At 44.5% G+C, this 18,467-nt stretch overlaps 1 protein-coding gene across 1 annotated transcript in view; it reads right to left on the reverse strand.

Annotated features, from left to right (window-relative positions):
• ITPRID1 (ITPR interacting domain containing 1) overlaps window positions 1-18,467 on the reverse strand; it is a 60,137-nt gene that overhangs the window by 29,075 nt on the left and 12,595 nt on the right. The window contains 3 exon segments of the mRNA XM_053466973.1: window positions 8,010-8,212; window positions 12,547-12,627; window positions 18,152-18,203. Of these exon segments, the coding sequence (XP_053322948.1) occupies window positions 8,010-8,212; window positions 12,547-12,627; window positions 18,152-18,203 (336 nt within the window).

Consider the following 18,467-nt stretch of genomic DNA (forward strand, 5'->3'; position numbering starts at 1 on the left):
CACATGGTGCAGGACTGAATTTCCACCAATAAAAGAAAAAAGAACAAGAATGTATCCCTCAGAGTCAATAAGGCGATAGAGGAGCAGCAATAGTAGTAGGGCATATGGCCTGGGCAGACACTGGCAGATAGACACATGCAACCCCTGGTGTATGACTAAATTTCTCCAATTATCACAAAAATAAAAGAATTGATCACCCCAGAGTAATTCCTGTCAGTTTGACCCTAAAGCATTCATACCAGAATAGGTGAGATGTCGCCTTACCCTGGCTCACCTCCTTATGACACAGTTTGCAATGATCACTTTATATGGTACATGGAAGTCAATGGTGCGGGGTGCTGGAAGTTCAAACTGCTGCAGAGCCGATCTGGTGATGATCAGATCACTCCTGACCAATAGACACCACCAATGCACTAGATGACCCTCTCTCCTCACAAGTGGATTAATAAAACATTTTATTTTTCATATTTTTTACATATCTATTCACTTATCACTATTTGATCTCTGATTAGTGACACTTTAGGTGACTGATTATTAAACTTTGCCATAGATCAATGTCATTGGTCTATAGTTGTCATTTTAATAGCATTCATTTAATATTTATTTTTACCTGGGATTCATTTGTACCCCTTAATCAATCTCACTATACACTAACTGTAACCTAAAATGTTCACTACAAATAGTATTCCTTATACCACCCCCTAATCCCTAAGACATTTGTGTGCTAGTGGGGTTTGAGATAGCAAAGTTTAAAAATACCCCCAAATGCAGAGACTGAGACACACAAAAAACATTTAAAAATTCCTTTTCAACCCCAGGGATTAAAAAATGTCATGTATGCAAGAAAAAAGGAAAAAGACTCCAATGTGTAGCATTCATCATGACAGGAGCAAAAATAAGAAAGGAAAAAAACTCAATACAAAGGGTATTTGGGGTCGTTTTGCAAATTCTGGTAATTTTTACCCCCTCCCCCCATCATAAACTGCACTTTCCTGGTTCAGTCATAAAAAAGGTGAAACATCCCAAAACATAACTCACATGTGAAAAGGTAGAGGAAAAAATCCTTGTGGATGTCTTTGAAATTTGCATGGAGTGCACTTCCAAGCAATATATAGTTTGTGGAGGTTACTGAGATGTTTAGGAGTAGTTATCCCCTCCTACTCACATGGTTTGCATTTTTGGTTCAAACATGAAAATTTCTTGGTGGCTCTTGTTTATGTAATATAACGCACACATCATACTGTGTTATTTTGGAGACTTTGGAGAATCATATGTATGTGTCACGTACAAGTAGTTAGGAGACACCGTGGTCAGGTAGGACTCCAGGACAGAACAGGTACAACAAGCCGAGGTCAGGATTCCGGAGAGCAGGATAGTCGTATAACGGAGCCGAGGTCAGGATTCAGGAAAACAGGATAAACGTAAACGGAGCCGAGGTCAGGAATCAGGAAATCAACGAAGTCAGACAAGCCAGGATCATACACGGGAATACAGAATCAGGAAACGCTATCTGGGCACTAGCACAAGGCATAGACAACCAACAGAAGGCAAGGTCAGACAGAACTGGAGAGGTTTAAGTAGGAACCGCAGAGGAAGTTTCAAATCTCCCGCCAAACCTCATGACGTCACTTCCAATGTCCGGGAATCACCACCATGATGAGTGTGGCGCAATCTCCCTTCATATAAGCCTGCAGTTTGGGAGTTGACCACCAGAGGGCGCGCGAGTGCCGAAACCGGACGCCGCGTACCAGGAGGTCTGCCTCTCCTGCGCGGCAGTCCCGAAGAAGACGGCGGAGGCGGCACAGCGTTGGAGGGGGGTCTTCCTCTCCTCCGTGGCGGCTCCGGTGTCCGTGCGTTGGAGGGGGGTCTCCCTCTCCTCCGTGGCGGCTCCGGTGTCCGTGCGTTGGAGGGGGGTCTCCCTCTCCTCCGTGCCGGCACCGGTGGCTGCGTAGTGGAGGGAGGTCTCCCTCTCCTCCGTGGCGGCTCCGGTGGCCGCGTATTGGAGGGGGGTCTCCCTCTCCTCCGTGGCGGCTCCGGTGGCCGCGTATTGGAGGGGGGTCTCCCTCTCCTCCGTGGCGGCTCCGGTGGCCGCGTATTGGAGGGGGGTCTCCCTCTCCTCCGTGGCGGCAACGTGGGAGCCGGGGGCAGGTAAGTAACAGTACCCCCCCTTGAAAGGGCGCCCTCAGGGCGACCACCAGGGCGAGAAGGATGCCTAGCATGAAACGCACGTATCAGTCGTGGTACGGAGAGGCGTGCCGCAGGTATCCAGGATCGTTCCTCTGGACCGAGACCCCTCCATTGTACCAGGTACTGCAAACTACCCTGTTGTCGCCGGGAATCAAGAATTACCCGAGGAGTCCTTCTTTCCGAAGCCCTCCTGGCAGTCTCCATAGTAGAATTCCCACCTCGGGTAAACCGGTTGCAGACTAGGGGCTTCAACAACGAGGCATGAAATACCCGAGGGATGCGGAGCGTTCTGGGCAATGCAAGTTCGTACGCCACCGGATTGATCTGCCGTATAACTGGAAAGGGCCCAATAAACCGTGGGGCCAATTTCATGGACGGAACCCGGAGTCTCAGGAATCTAGTTGACAGCCACACTCTTTCACCAGGCCGGTACGAGGGGTTGGGAGAGCGCCTCTTGTTAGCCTGACGTTGCTGGAGCGAAGCCGCGTGTTCTAATGCGGAATGTACCGAAGCCCAGGTGGTACGAATAGACGCAAGTCTCTCCTCCAGATCTGGAACAGCCGAAACCGGTAATGTCTCTGGGAGGGACTGCGGATGGAGACCATACAGGCAGAAGAAAGGCGAAATCCTGGTAGATTCTTGGAGCGTGTTGTTCCTGGCAAACTCTGCAAACGGCAACAGATCGACCCAATTGTCTTGATGATCGTTGATGAAGAGACGTAGATACTGTTCCAGATGTTGGTTCGCTCTCTCCACCAGACCGTTCGTCTGCGGATGATATGCTGAGGAGAAGGCCAACGTGATGCCCAGGGATTTCGCGAACTCACGCCAGAATCTAGCCACGAACTGGGTACCTCTGTCCGACACGATCTCAGACGGTACTCCGTGGAGCCGCACAATCTCCCGGATGAAGATGTCCGCCAGAGTAGAGGCGCTGGGTAGTTTCCGCAGTGGAATAAAGTGGGCCATCTTGGAGAAACGGTCGACCACCACGAGGATCACGGTATGTCCCCTGGACGGCGGTAATTCCACAATAAAGTCCATGGCCACATGGGTCCAGGGAACCGAAGGGCAAGGGAGAGGTCGAAGAAGGCCAGCCGGACGAGTGCGAGAAGATTTGTTGGCCGCGCATCTCGCACATGACTGAACAAATGCTGTAATGTCTCTGCCCCAATGAGGCCACCAAAAAGTCCGAGAAAGTAGCTCCCTAGTGCGTGCCACTCCTGCATGTCCCGAGGTCCTGGCACCATGTAGAGTGCGTAGAACGGGTACCCGCAAACTGGGAGGGACATACAGCTTCCCCGGAGGCAAGGAATCCGGAGCTTGACCTTGAGAACGAGTGACGCGATCCAGCAAAGGAGCATAACCCCGTAATCGAATGGCTGCAACGACCTTGGCAGAAGGGATGATGGGTTCTGGCTCTCTACTCTCCTCCTCAGGTCGTGTAAACATGCGGGACAGAGCATCCGCTTTAGTGTTCTTTGAACCCGGACGGTACGTTAGCACAAACGGAAATCGGGAGAGAAAGAGAGCCCACCTTGCCTGGCGAGGATTGAGACACTTAGCCGACTCCATGTACTGGAGATTCTTGTGATCGGTCAGAATCAAGGTCGGTACCGAGGCCCCCTCCAGCAAGTGACGCCACTCCTCCAAGGCCAGGATAACTGCCAACAGTTCTTTATTCCCTATATCGTAATTCCTCTCGGCTGTAGAGAAGTGTCTGGAGAAGTAGCCGCAAGGGTGTAGTGGTCCGCTGTACGAAGCTCGTTGGGAGAGTATCGCTCCCACTCCAGACTCGGAAGCATCCACCTCCAGGACAAATGGTAGAAGCGGATTGGGATGCCGTAATACTGGAGCCGTCGTGAACTTCTCTTTGAGAAGAGCGAACGCGGACACTGCTTCGGAGGACCATTCAGACACATTGGCCCCTCTCTTTGTCAAGTCCGTTAGAGGGGCGACAATCCTCGAGTAATTCCGGATGAAGCGTCTGTAGTAATTCGCGAATCCGAGGAAACGTTGCAGAGCCTTGAGACCCGTAGGCCGTGGCCAATCTTTGATCGCCAGCACCTTCGATGGGTCCATATCGAAACCCTCAGGAGTAATCACGTACCCCAAGAAAGTCACCTTGCGGGTCTCAAAAACGCATTTCTCCAACTTGGCATATAGCCCATGCTGTCGGAGACGGCCCAGAACTTGGCGGACCTGGTCGCGATGAATGGATAAGTTCTCTGAGTAAATCAGGATATCGTCCAGGTATACGACCACGAACTGCTGGAGAAAGTCCCGTAGACAGTCGTTAATAAATTCCTGGAACACTGCCGGGGCATTGCACAGACCGAACGGCATGACCAGGTACTCATAATGTCCTGAGCGGGTGTTGAAGGCTGTCCTCCATTCGTGACCGGCCCGAATACGGACCAGATTATACGCCCCACGAAGATCCAATTTAGTAAAGATTTGAGCCCCACGTAATCTGTCGAAAAGTTCCGAGATGAGGGGAATAGGATAGGAGTTCCGCCTTGTAATCCTATTCAAGCCTCTGTAGTCGATGCAAGGTCTTAGTTCTCCGTTCTTCTTCTTGACGAAGAAAAACCCCGCTCCAGCCGGGGACGTAGACCGCCGGATGAAACCCCGCCTCAGATTCTCCTCGATGTAGGTCTCCATGGCCTGGGTCTCGGGAACAGACAAGGGGTAGACTCGACCTCGGGGTGGCATAGTGCCCGGAAGGAGATCAATAGGGCAGTCGTAGGGTCTATGAGGAGGTAACTTCTCCGCTTCCTTCTTGTCAAATACATCAGCAAACTCCCGATAATGGCTTGGAAGAACCGTAGCGGCCATCTCCGACCCAGTAGACACCATGGCCAATCGAATGGGTGAGTCACAGTGCTTCCCGCAAGCTTGACTCCAGGACGTGATCTCCCCAGTTGCCCAATCGATGGTAGGGTTGTGCCTTTGTAACCAAGGAAACCCCAAAACAACAGGAGTAGAGGGAGAGCAAATTACCAGGAACTGTAGATTCTCCTTATGTATCATCCCTACGGAGAGTGTCACTGGTACGGTAGTTCGGGTGACCTGTGGCGGATGAAGTGGTCTGCCGTCAATGGCCTCAATTCTCACCGGCGTGTCTTTAGGTGTGGTGGGAATAAACTGCTGTTCGCAAAAATGGGCATCAATGAAGTTCTCTGCGGCTCCAGAATCCAGGAAAGCCTCAGTGCAAACGGATCCCCCCGGCCATGATATCCGAATTGGAACGGTCATCCGAGTGCTGCTAGAATCAGAGGACAGACCCAGCACACCTAAAGCAGGTCCTCTAAACCACTCTAGGTGCGGTCGTTTCCCGACTTCTTAGGACAGGATCGGGCCCAATGTCCAGTCAGACCGCAGTATAGGCAAAGACCCTCCTTTCTTCGCCTGGCTTTCTCACTCTCTGACAAACGAGTGATTCCCAGCTGCATAGGCTCCTCACAGGAAACAGGAGACGTGGGTGGTGGTATGAACTGAGGAGCCAGACGCGGGAGGGAACGTACACTTCTCTCCCGTGCTCTCAGATTGTCTCGTTGCACCTGCCGTTCTCGAAGACGAAGGTCGATCTGGGTCACATAGGAGATTACAGAGTCTAGGTCAGATGGAAGATCACGAGCAGCAATCTCGTCTTTCAAAGTCTCAGATAGTCCGTTCAAAAAAGCAGCGATAAGGGCCTCGCTGGTCCAGTTCACTTCAGCCATTAACGTACGACATTCAATAGCATAGTCCATGAGGGTACGCTCTCCTTGACGGATGTTGAAGAGAGAGGATGAAGCAGTGGAACTCCTCCCTGGAACATCGAATACAGCACGTAGTGCAGCCACAAATTCGGAATAGGATTGAACCGCCTGGGTCCTCCTCTCCCACAGAGGAGATGCCCATGCCAGGGCCCTGTCCGTGAGAAGCGAGATTATGTAACCAATCTTTGCCCGATCAGAAACAAAGGCATAAGAGTTAAGTTCAAAATGAATCTCGCATTGGTTGAGGAATCCACGGCAAGTAGCAGGATCTCCTCCATATCGCTGGGGTGGTGGAAGATTCATCGAAGCATGAACCACCGGCATCGGAGCTGGAGATGGTACCGGCGGAGGAGCTACAGCTGGAGGAGCATGCACCTGTAGACCGGGATCTGTGCGTTGTAGGAGAGTCTGGAGTGCCTGGGCAAACTGATCCAGACGATGGTCCATCTCGTCCAGACGAGCCTCACAGGAAGCCTGAGATCCTACCGAAGCGGGTCTCATGATGGCCTTCTGTTTCTGTCACGTACAAGTAGTTAGGAGACACCGTGGTCAGGTAGGACTCCAGGACAGAACAGGTACAACAAGCCGAGGTCAGGATTCCGGAGAGCAGGATAGTCGTATAACGGAGCCGAGGTCAGGATTCAGGAAAACAGGATAAACGTAAACGGAGCCGAGGTCAGGAATCAGGAAATCAACGAAGTCAGACAAGCCAGGATCATACACGGGAATACAGAATCAGGAAACGCTATCTGGGCACTAGCACAAGGCATAGACAACCAACAGAAGGCAAGGTCAGACAGAACTGGAGAGGTTTAAGTAGGAACCGCAGAGGAAGTTTCAAATCTCCCGCCAAACCTCATGACGTCACTTCCAATGTCCGGGAATCACCACCATGATGAGTGTGGCGCAATCTCCCTTCATATAAGCCTGCAGTTTGGGAGTTGACCACCAGAGGGCGCGCGAGTGCCGAAACCGGACGCCGCGTACCAGGAGGTCTGCCTCTCCTGCGCGGCAGTCCCGAAGAAGACGGCGGAGGCGGCACAGCGTTGGAGGGGGGTCTTCCTCTCCTCCGTGGCGGCTCCGGTGTCCGTGCGTTGGAGGGGGGTCTCCCTCTCCTCCGTGGCGGCTCCGGTGTCCGTGCGTTGGAGGGGGGTCTCCCTCTCCTCCGTGCCGGCACCGGTGGCTGCGTAGTGGAGGGAGGTCTCCCTCTCCTCCGTGGCGGCTCCGGTGGCCGCGTATTGGAGGGGGGTCTCCCTCTCCTCCGTGGCGGCTCCGGTGGCCGCGTATTGGAGGGGGGTCTCCCTCTCCTCCGTGGCGGCTCCGGTGGCCGCGTATTGGAGGGGGGTCTCCCTCTCCTCCGTGGCGGCAACGTGGGAGCCGGGGGCAGGTAAGTAACAGTATGTTGGTTTTTTTTTAGAGAAATATACCGTATATAATCATGTTTTCTGATGCTGTTTGTTTCGTAAGAACACATTGTTAAAAAACATTTATTTCAAAGTTGTTTGTGACTCATAGTGTTAATAAAAACTTGTGCCTGTGTTACTGCCCTTGATGTGAGCTTTCAGGAATTATATACTTGTATTCACTATAGACACTTGTAGACACTTTTTTACTAGATTTACGATGGAATTTATCAGTTGTACTTAAAAAAACCCTATAAAAGTTGTGTTCTTATTAATTTTCAGTATACGTGTACAGAAAATATAGTTAATGCTACACATATGTAATAAAATTATACTTAGAGGGTGTTGTATAAAAACAATGTCATGTGCATATGCAACATCATGTATTTTTGTAGTTTTATAAAATGATACAGTATGAAGGTATGTATTTTTTTACTTCGACGTTTATGAAAGATTCCCCTCAGGTCAGGTGATGAAAATCTAAACTTCCATGAGTGAAGTGAATCATGCTTAAATAAAAGGATGCAGAAAAAGTTTAAAATCTCCCATGATCCCAGGGGGATACATTTGGACAGACCTCTGGTACTAAAAAGGTTAAAGTGCTCTAGTGTACCTTTAATAAAAATGTCACACCTACTCCAATAATTCAACATACCACACAAATTGGGATTCTCAAAGTCCAGACGCTTCTTCTGCGCTTCAAGGAAGACACGAATATTGATTCCTTTCGCTTCAGAAGGGTTCATAATGAATCGAGAAGGAATTTTGGTGCAAAGATCAGGTTCATCAACTCCAAAGCCCAGATCAATAAGAAGATCAACTGGATCAGCTTCACAAAGTTTAAGCAAATCTGAAATGCTGTGAAAAGAAAAAAGTTAATCGCAACTACAACTAATCGCAACTTCAAATATTGTTTAATAGGCAACCTTCAATGCTTTCAGATATGTCATAATGTCATAATGACCTTTTTGAAAAAGCTGTGACATAAATGGAGAACCCCAGGAGAGAACTGGGAATAAAACCAGCCCTGGAAATAACTGAATAACAGCCCCATATTTCATGATGCCATTATTGTGCATACAACACATGTGTGGGCCCCGGCCCAATTTATTTAGAAATGTAGAAATTATTTAGAAATTATATAGAATAGGGACAAGCCATGCATAAATTAATTTAAAGCAATCATGAAAAAGTATCAATGTAGCCCATGACATCATACAATGGGTTAGGACCATCTTGGAGAGCACTGGTATAGTCCGAAAAATGTGATAATTAAAGTATGCAATTAACTATTTTCAAGTTTACTTAAATAAATTATTGGGGAAAAAAAACAAAAATCAATTTCATAGTAGATGATAAACAGGCAAATAAACTTGTAGTGTTCCAAAAAAAAAAATTAGAGCTACAAATGTGTAAAATGATTTGCTAAACAGTCTGAAACAGTAGAAATTATTCTTTAGAGGTAAACATTTGCAAATCCTACATGGTGTGTATAGATCAAATGAGAACCTAATGGAAACATAGAGATCAACTGAGCAACACATGCAAACCCTAGATTGCAAGTATACATCAAATGAGAAATTTAGATTAGCAGGAATACCTATAACATTATGGATGGGCCAGTTAGGAGAAGATCTGTTATCTCCCCAACTGGTCCTGCTCATCAGGGAAGCAGGCACCAGACCAGCCCCAGTGGTTACTAGGTGCAGTGCACTTGTATCGACACAGCCCCGTAGGACCAGGTAAGGTGGCATGGTTTCCCGGTAAGCCAGTTCAAACCTGGAGATCCCGTTTATGGTTTGATTTGGTTTTTCTTCTTTTTTTTCAATATACAGAGCATTTTTGAAAAAAATCCTATCTACCCAGCATGGTTACTATGATTCTCCATGCTGCCCAACCAAAAAACCATTAGAAAAAGTTATCACCAAGTACACTAGAGGAATGTTCATGTTCCCTTCCTAGCATTTTGTAGCTTTTTGTTACAAATGGTTTAAATATATACAGTATGTATGTATATTTCATAGGCCGCACCCGATTATAGGGAGCACCTTAAAAGTTTGGTGCTATTTTAAAGAAAAAATACACATTAGTGGAATAGTAAAACAGTATTTTACCTAATAAACAGGAATACATGTATTTTAATATTTTTGGTATCAATTATGTGGTTAGTCAGCATACAGTATGTTATATACAAACAAAAATTTGAAAAACCAATAGCCATTTTAAGGACGCCCTTAATTCATAATGTACTTTATTATAGATATTCCCCCCTGCCCCCAGATATGCCACTCTGCCCCCCAGATGTGCCACTCTGTCCCCAGATATGCTTTATGCCCCCTAGAAATCCCACTCTGCCCCCAGATATGCCACTCTGCCCCCAGATATGCTTTATGCCCCCTAGAAATGCCACCCTGACGCCAGATAAGCCACTCTGCCCCCTAGAAATGCCACTCTGCCCCCAGACGTTTTATACCCCCTAGAAATGCCACTCTGCCCCCCTGATATGCCACCCCCCCCTCAGACTTACCAATGCACCCCCAGACTCCCTGGTGTCTAGCGGGGCCGGTGGATGTCTCCGCGATGCACACAGACAACCTCCGTTGCCGGGACTTCCGCCGGGAGTTCTATGATGGAGAAGTGTGTGTGACATTGAACTCAATAAATTGATAATTGAGTTAAATTTCACACACACACACAGGCATGAATACAGCCAGCCCTGTTAAAGCTAAACATCAAATACATAGAACCTGTCTTCCAAAGCCAATAGTGTAAAAATGCCTTGAAAAGCAGCACATGATGTTGTGATATAAAGCAATTCGAGAACAGTGATGAAAGGCATTGACATCTATCAGTCTGGAAAGGGTTACAAAGCCATTTCTAAAGCTCTGGGACTCCAGGAAACCACAGTGAGAGACATTATCTACAAATAGAGAAAACTTGGAACAAAAGTGAACCTTCCTAGGGGTAGCAGGCCTACCAAAATTCCCCCTAGAGCACATGGAGAAGGTCACACAAGAACTCTGATTAACCCCTTCAATCCCAGGGGTTTTTGGTACCTCAAAGCCCAGAGCAATTTTGCCATTTTTGGGGTATGTCGGTTGAGCGATGATTCTCTGTTCCTGTGAATAGTGTACCCACAGGGCCGGCCCTACAATGGAACCGACTTGGGCAATTGCCCCAGGCGGCACTTTTGAAGGGGCGGCACTTTGCCGCCCCAAGGGCTTTTTTTTTTTAAGCGGAGGAGAGAGAGGGGCGCCTAGTGGTGTTCGCTTACCCGCTCGGCGCCCCTCTCTCTCTCTCTCCTCCGCGGCGAGTCTCCCTGTTCGGTCTCGGTGCCGGCTTGTAATGCTGAGCGCCGGAAGTGGCGTCAATTTCCGGCGCTCGGCATTACAAGCCGGCACCGTGGCAGAGCAGGGAGACTCGCCGCAAGACTGTTTAAACGTAAGTACTTTTAAACGGGGGGGGTAAGGGTAGATAATGGCGTCGGCGAAGTTTAAAATGCCGCGGCATTTTAAACTTCGCCCCAGGCGGCATTAAGTCTTGGGCCGGCCCTGTGTACCCATGTAAACTATATATTGTTTTTTCAAGGAGAGATAGAGCTTTCGTTTGATACCATAGTTGGATGATTAGCTGAAAATTTAGAATGAGAAATTTAGTAAAAACTAGCGAAGATTAGAAAAATAAACTAATTTTTTTTTACATTTTCCCTCTGAATCCTTACAAAATTAGGTAAAGTGATGGAAAATCCCCTCCAAGTTTTTCAATTCAGGTGTCCTGATTTCAGAAATACCTAATTTATATAGATTTTCCAGACTTTCCCAGCACCAGGGAGCATACTATTAGGTGTTTTTATACTTACAGTTAGAGTGTCACAGCCATGTGGTTCTGGCCTTCTGGGAGAAGGAAGGGGCGGGGCCAGTTGTCACAGTGATTTCAGGGAGGGACTGGTAAGTATTTGCTGCTGCTGTGAGTCACTGAAACGGATTATATAATGAGGGGTATTTTTCAGAGTGTTTGCTCTGAAAAAACCCTCATTTTATAATCGATTCAACTAATCGATAATTAAATTCATTGGCAACGAATTTCATTATCGATTATTATCAATTTTATCGATTAGTTGTTGCAGCCCTAGTTCTTTTTGATCAATAGTGGTTTTTCACCTTGCAACTCTCCCATGGATGCCATTTTTTGCACAGTCTCTTTCTTATTGTGGAGTTGTGAAAACTGACCTTAACCAAGGCAAGTCTGCAGTTCTTTTCATGTTAACCCCTTCATTCCCCTATAGACGTACCGGGACGTCCAAAAAACGCCCACAAAGAAACCCCTATGGACGTCCCGGTACGTCCAGCCCTTCGTGCAGCGTCAGGGACACATCCCTGCCGCTGCACGGGAGACCAGGCTGTCGTTTGACAGCCTGGACTCCCCACTGGCAGCAGCATGTGGGGGTACAGTGGAGTGGCATATGTGGGAGGCAGCATGGAGTGGCATATGTGGGAGGCAGCGTGGAGTGGCATATGTGGGAGGCAGCTTGGAGTGGCATATGTGGGAGGCAGCGTGGAGTGGTATATGTGGGGGTAGAGTGGAGTGGCACATTAAATATGTGTGTAATTAAAAAAACAGTTCCAGATTCCTTAACAAAATTAAAAGAATTCAGAATCTATTCAATATGATTTTCACGGGGGTTTACAAGTATGTGGCTTATTAATACCCTCTTTAAATACTTTTATCAATGGCAAGATATATAATTGAAATAATTAACTGAAATATGACTAAAAAACACAAACGCTTCCATGCTCCTTCTAGTCATAATATAATCAGCACATGATGTTAGTAGTGGTGTATCTCATTGTGCCGCTGCAATATTTTGGTGCACCCCCATCAGCATATTTTTGCCTAAGATGGCAAGTCAATGGGGTAGCACTCCAGGGGGCATATCGCCCACTTAGGCAATGAGGCACCTACTCATTAGACTGGTTACAAGGGAAATATTTGATCTCACCAACAGGCCCATTCACACTATGGACATCTTTTAAAAAGGCGTTTTGCATATTTAAATCATGGAGTGCCAGGATAAAGATGATAACCGTGGAGGCGGTAGCTAGGTTAATAGGTCACTGTGAACACCATCTCCGGCGGTTCTCCTGGTTATGTCATTGCACGCACATTCAATGGCACAACTTATTATGACCAACCTTTTAGGATAGCGAGAAACAGATTTTGTAAGTGTATCCCATCTTGGTGTTGATGGCGTCTCCATATACGTATGCAGAGAGCTGGATGGGAAAGAAACCAAAGCTGTATAACACAAAACCACAATCAAGTAGCTAGGGCAGATTTTAACCGAACAATAATTTTCATTTTGCCTTAGTTTACTCTTAAATTATGTATATTAAGGAAAATGTAGGCAAGGAAAAAAAACATAATGCAAACCAACATCATCTAACTTTGGAAAACAAAATATGGTAGCATATTGTAGGTGTGAGAATAGAGGTGTTAGGTGCTAGCAAATGCAAATTAGACTGTAAATGAGACAGAAGGTATTCTGCTTTATGACAGATGGTAAATCAGCTGCTAACCTTCAGGGAACACAGCTTCTGTAGCCATGGCGTTTAAAACATTTTTTTCTCAAATAATGTGTTTATTTCTGTGCTGTGTTACAGCAGAAACCAGACTAGCTATGTCATCAGATTACAGAATACTTTATTAATTAAGCAACTATTTAACCTGTCCTAGTTAATTGTGGTTTTCTTAAGATAACTTAAAAAGTAATTTGTGGCAATGGAAATAAACTTAAATAAAAGTGTCAATTTAACAAATTATCAATGTTGTTATCCTTTAGGATTGTACATAACCCTGTACAATTAAGAGGCAATTTTGTGCCTTTTTGCATGCTCTGGTTTGATGTAATTATTTCACTGTACTGAATATTATGTACTATTATTTTTGTTGTCTCCTAGCATTGTGTTTCTAATCTAGATAAAATGAGTATAGATTTATTATTTTTTGTACAGATTTTTGGTATATACAGTTGTCTGTTTTTCCATACTGAGCGTTTCTAATAGTCGTTTAGGTTGTGCAAAGAAAGGTAGGTTTCTGCCTACTAGAAAGGGTTAATATTAATACTAAGGGTTAATAAAGGGTTAATATTTTTCACTACTGGGGGACAAAAGCACATTGATATTGTCATTGGTAGTGAGGATCCACACAGTGCAGTACAGATTTAGCTGGCTAGTATACTGTCTAGAGACTAGCTGAAACCACACACAAATAACCCAATGACCTTTACAGAGCTCATCCATATCTTCTGCCTGTATTCCTTACCTAATGGGTATAAAAAAATCTTAAGGATGAATATAAAGCAAAGTTAATCCTTTAAAAGTTGGTGAGGCAGAGTCTACCCACGCTTCTCCTTCTATCCTCTGGGCAGTAGGGGAGTTAGTGGTGTTTAAAATAAATAGATACAATTAAAACTGTTCTACCACCACCTCTAAATCTAGCTGGAAATACCATAATGACAAATCAGCACTTTTTCTGTCATAGTGGAATATATTTTTTAGTATGGAGTCACACCCAAGAGAAGTGGACAACAATTGAGCTTGCTAGGTTTGGCATCCAAAGTTTACCAGATGAACCTCTTCTATATGAATATTGTCTCATTTTAATTAAATATTTTGTATAAAAAAAGTGATTCTAGTGCAAAATTTTAAAAGTAGTTGCAGAACAATAGCAAAAAATGTAATACACAAAGCTTAACGTACAGTTAAACACACACTTAATATAGCACAACACCAAAGCAGGGCAATATTTGAAATACTTGCAAATGTAAATATCCATCCTCTGCAAATTCAGTATGCACACAAATAAGTATAATAACAGTACATCCATGAATACATAATAGATATGTGTGGGGATTTTGTTTCTCGTTTTCTTCTTTTAAATTATTTTGATTGGCATTCATCTATAGAGACTGAAACTTAATATTTAATTTTTGTTATTTTGTTTTATTTTATTTAATTTATTGGTGTGAATATCAACCTATAAAGTGATTTAACCCTCTGAAAGGCAAATTCTTCTGCAATGCTTTTCGGCAATACACTGATATTTCATGCTTTTGCTAACCGCTCTGAAGGAGACTTTGGAAGAATTAAAAGGGGCAGTGATGAACTGCGGTAAGACAACATACAGCACAAACAGTTCAAAATAGACACCATTAGCCTTGTAAGGCTATACAATGCACTCAAGAGAAAGAAACCATTTCTAAGTTATTTCATTTAATGCTAATGAATCTGCCAAAATGAAATCCAGGCTTAAGAAAAAATCCCTGGGTTCTACAAGTTAGAGGAAAATGTAAACAAAATATATTTAAGCACAACGATGACATTCACACACAATTCACATAAAGGTTTTTCCACATGCTGTTTATCTTAATAGGTTCCTTCATAGGTAACAAGTACATATTATAAATATTTTAATACATGTTTGCTGAAAGGTAATGAGGAATGTGCTGTAGAAATCATAGTGACAAAAGCAGTGCCAACAATATATAGGGGTGGCACATAATATACAGTGGCAACTCTAGGAACAATATATAGAGGGGGCACATAAGATACCACAGTCAAAACTGGGGGCACTAATTAGCTCCACCACTAAATCATGCCACTAAAAAAACTAATTATATATCAATAAGATACAGGATGCAATGATACCTTTTTATTGGATTAACATTATACTTAAAAGACAAGCTTTCAAAAGTTTTCCTCTCTTCCTCAGGTATTGCTTCAGACCTGAGAAAGAGAGGAAAACTCTCAAAAGCTTTTCTTTATAGTTTACAAATAAGTGCAAAGACGGAGCGACAGGCTCTCACACTGCCTGGTTGTTGTGAGCAGAGCTGTAGCTGGCTCCTTTTGCTCCCGAGGCAAAGGAATATTGTGCTCCCTCAGCAATTTTTTTTACAGAGGTTATTTTATTGACACTGCCTTCACACACCTGCCCATAAACACACATATACACATACACTGCCCATACACATGACTGCCCATACATGCCTTTACACACAAACATATACACATACACTGCCCTTACACACTGCCTTTTACAAACACCTGCCCATAAACACACACACTTACACTGTCATTACATACACATCTACACATACACTGGCCTTACACACACCTGCCCACACACTCACTGGCCACTTTATTAGGTACACCTTGCTAGAACCGGGTTGGACCCCTTATTTACCTTCAGAACTGTTTTTATTCTTCGTGGCATACTTTTTACAAGATGCTGGAAACATTCCTCAGAGATTTTGGTCCATTTTGGTCCATCAGTTGCTGCAGATTTGTTGGCTGCACATCCATGATGCAAATCTCCCATTCCACCGCATCCCAAAGGTGCTCTATTGGATTGAGATCTGGTGACTGTGGAGGCCATTGGAGTACAGTGAACTCATTGTCATGTTCAAGAAACCAATTTGAGATGATGTGAGCTTTGTGACATGGTGCATTATCCTGCTGGGAGTAGCCATCAGAAGATGGGTACACTTTATGGTCATAAAGGGATGGACATGGTCAGTAACAATACTCCGGTAGGCTGGCATGTTTAAACGATGCTCAATTGGTACTAGGGGGCCCAAAGTGTGGAAATGAAATGTCCCCAACCCCATTACACAACCAGCCTCAACCGTTGATACAAGGCAGGATGGACCCATGCTTTTATGTTGTTTACTCCAAAGTCTGACCCTGCCATCTGAATGCCACAGCTCTAATTGAGACTCATCAGACCAGACAACGTTCGTCTAGTCTTCCACTGTACAATTTTGGTGAGCCTGTGCGAATTGTAGCCTCAGTTTCCTGTTCTTAGCTGACAGTAGTGGCACCCGGTGTGGAGTTCAGAGATGGTATCCAGGATACCTTGGTTGTAACGAGTGGTTATTTGAGGTACTGTTGCCTTTCTGTCATCTCGAACCATTCTCCTCTGACCTCTTAACCTCATCAACAAGGCATTTTTGTCTACACAACTGCCGCTCACTGGATATTTTCTCTTTTTCGGACCATTCTCTGTAAACCCTAGAGATGGTTGTGCGTGAATCTCCTCCTAAACTCTTTTAAAATGGGTGTCATACAGTATATGGCAGACATTGACAACCCGGGGAGGGGCCAGACATGGCGATCTCGGTGTTGCTGAATGCCTCAACTTTGGGTAAAGAAAGTGAACGTAGATTGCTTTCTACACCAGTGTAAAGCCATGACGGTCCTGGTACATCAATTGTCGTTAACTGAATGTTTTTACGTGATGTGACCGTCAATTGTCGTCAAGGGGAATCGCGTAATAATGCAATGACCATTCCAATACGTAACTGATGCGTTCTATTATACTGTCCGCTAACGTTACAAAGAAAACAACTGTCAACTGTCTTTTTTATGTACCTGCCAGCTCCACCCAGTTAACAACATCATGCTTGTACGGGAGCCTGATGTCATCCGTCCAAGCGTGCAGCAAGCACAACACTACACACACAACTACCCATACAAACACCTTTCTATAAACATACATATACACATACACTGCTCTTACACACCACTACCCATACACAGCGCCTTTTACAAACACCTGTCCATAAACACACATATACACTTAGCGAATAGAAAAATGACGGTGCGCTAAGCTAAACCCAGGCTCAACTAATACAAATGTGTAAAATGAAGCCTACCAAACAGGTGTGTGCATGCTGCAAATACAGTGTATTGGCTGTACAGTGTATACAAAAAACAATAACTATCTGCGCTTCTCAACCTCATAAAGTTGGCAACAAATATATAAACATAATATAAATGAGAGGTTTTGGTTATATGAATTGGCCAAAGCATAATTAAGCTCACCCACCATGTTAAGGCACACTCTCAATAAGTGAGAACCTACTCTCACCTCCTACATAGTAGGCACACAAAGCAGTTTATACTGCTACCAAAACCTTATTACTGTGTTAGGGGAGGTGCAAGTAAGCCATCTCCCAATTAGCCCCTGGATTGGGCTATGTAGTCTAACAGTAAACTGACCAGACTTAATTGAAGTTGCATGTATGCACACTAATGGGGAGTACATTGTGTACAATGCATTGCGCCTGGCTTTTTTTATTTTATATTTGCAGTGGCCCTTTTCCTTGGCCTCAACATAAGAATCATTGGCTCCACTTTACAATTCTAAATGGTCCCTAATATGTAAAAGTAAACATTGTGGGGCGGACAGATTGTTTTCCCCCTCCACCAATGCCTGGTGCAATGGAGAGGGATGGAATAAGCTACAACTCATTTACAAATCACAAGCAACTCATGGGTTAATTAATCCACAAGTTATTTTAACCTCCTACAGATAAAGGTCGTGCTGAAATGCCCAATATCTACATACAACAAAGCAAATAAAATACTACATCACAGTAGCCTACACTTTTCAAATCTTAGCTAACATAGCTGTGTTTCTTACTAATAATTCCAGCCAACATATTTACTGCAACATTAAAGAAAGCCACATTGCTATCACTCTACATAGTAAACATGCATCCTGTACCCAACACATTTTTGCAAGCTAACATTCATCATAAAAAAAGTGTAAATCACATTGCAGCTAAAGGTGGAAGGAAGGAAGAATGCAATACATGTACATGTTCTGTTATTTTTAAACTTTCTGCCTTCAATTGCAACAGTCATAATGAGACAACGGGAAACAATTGAATTTCTGCCATAGCAAATAAAATATTGAGGTTCTCTCGCTTAATATCTGCAATTCATTCAAACTTACCTCATGTAATCTTTAACACTCACTTTAATCATTCCCTTTGCTGGTATGGAACCTTAAAATGAAACATACATTGTTAAGCAGAAACATCTCATGTATACTACATGAATAGTCAATTAAATGTTGTCTGGATGTCCAATATGAATATTTTTAATAATAGTTGTTTGGTTGTCTTCCCTATCTACTACATACAAAAATAGAATATTTTTACCTCATCTTTAACGTTGAAGTGTTATAGCATAGCTGTATGCATTCAATTATATCAATATTGGTATCTTAGTCCAGAACAGGTACACAGGTCACAATGTTTTTCTATATA

Source organism: Spea bombifrons, chromosome 5, assembly GCF_027358695.1.
Source record: "Spea bombifrons isolate aSpeBom1 chromosome 5, aSpeBom1.2.pri, whole genome shotgun sequence".
Taxonomy (NCBI): Eukaryota; Metazoa; Chordata; class Amphibia; order Anura; family Pelobatidae; genus Spea; species Spea bombifrons.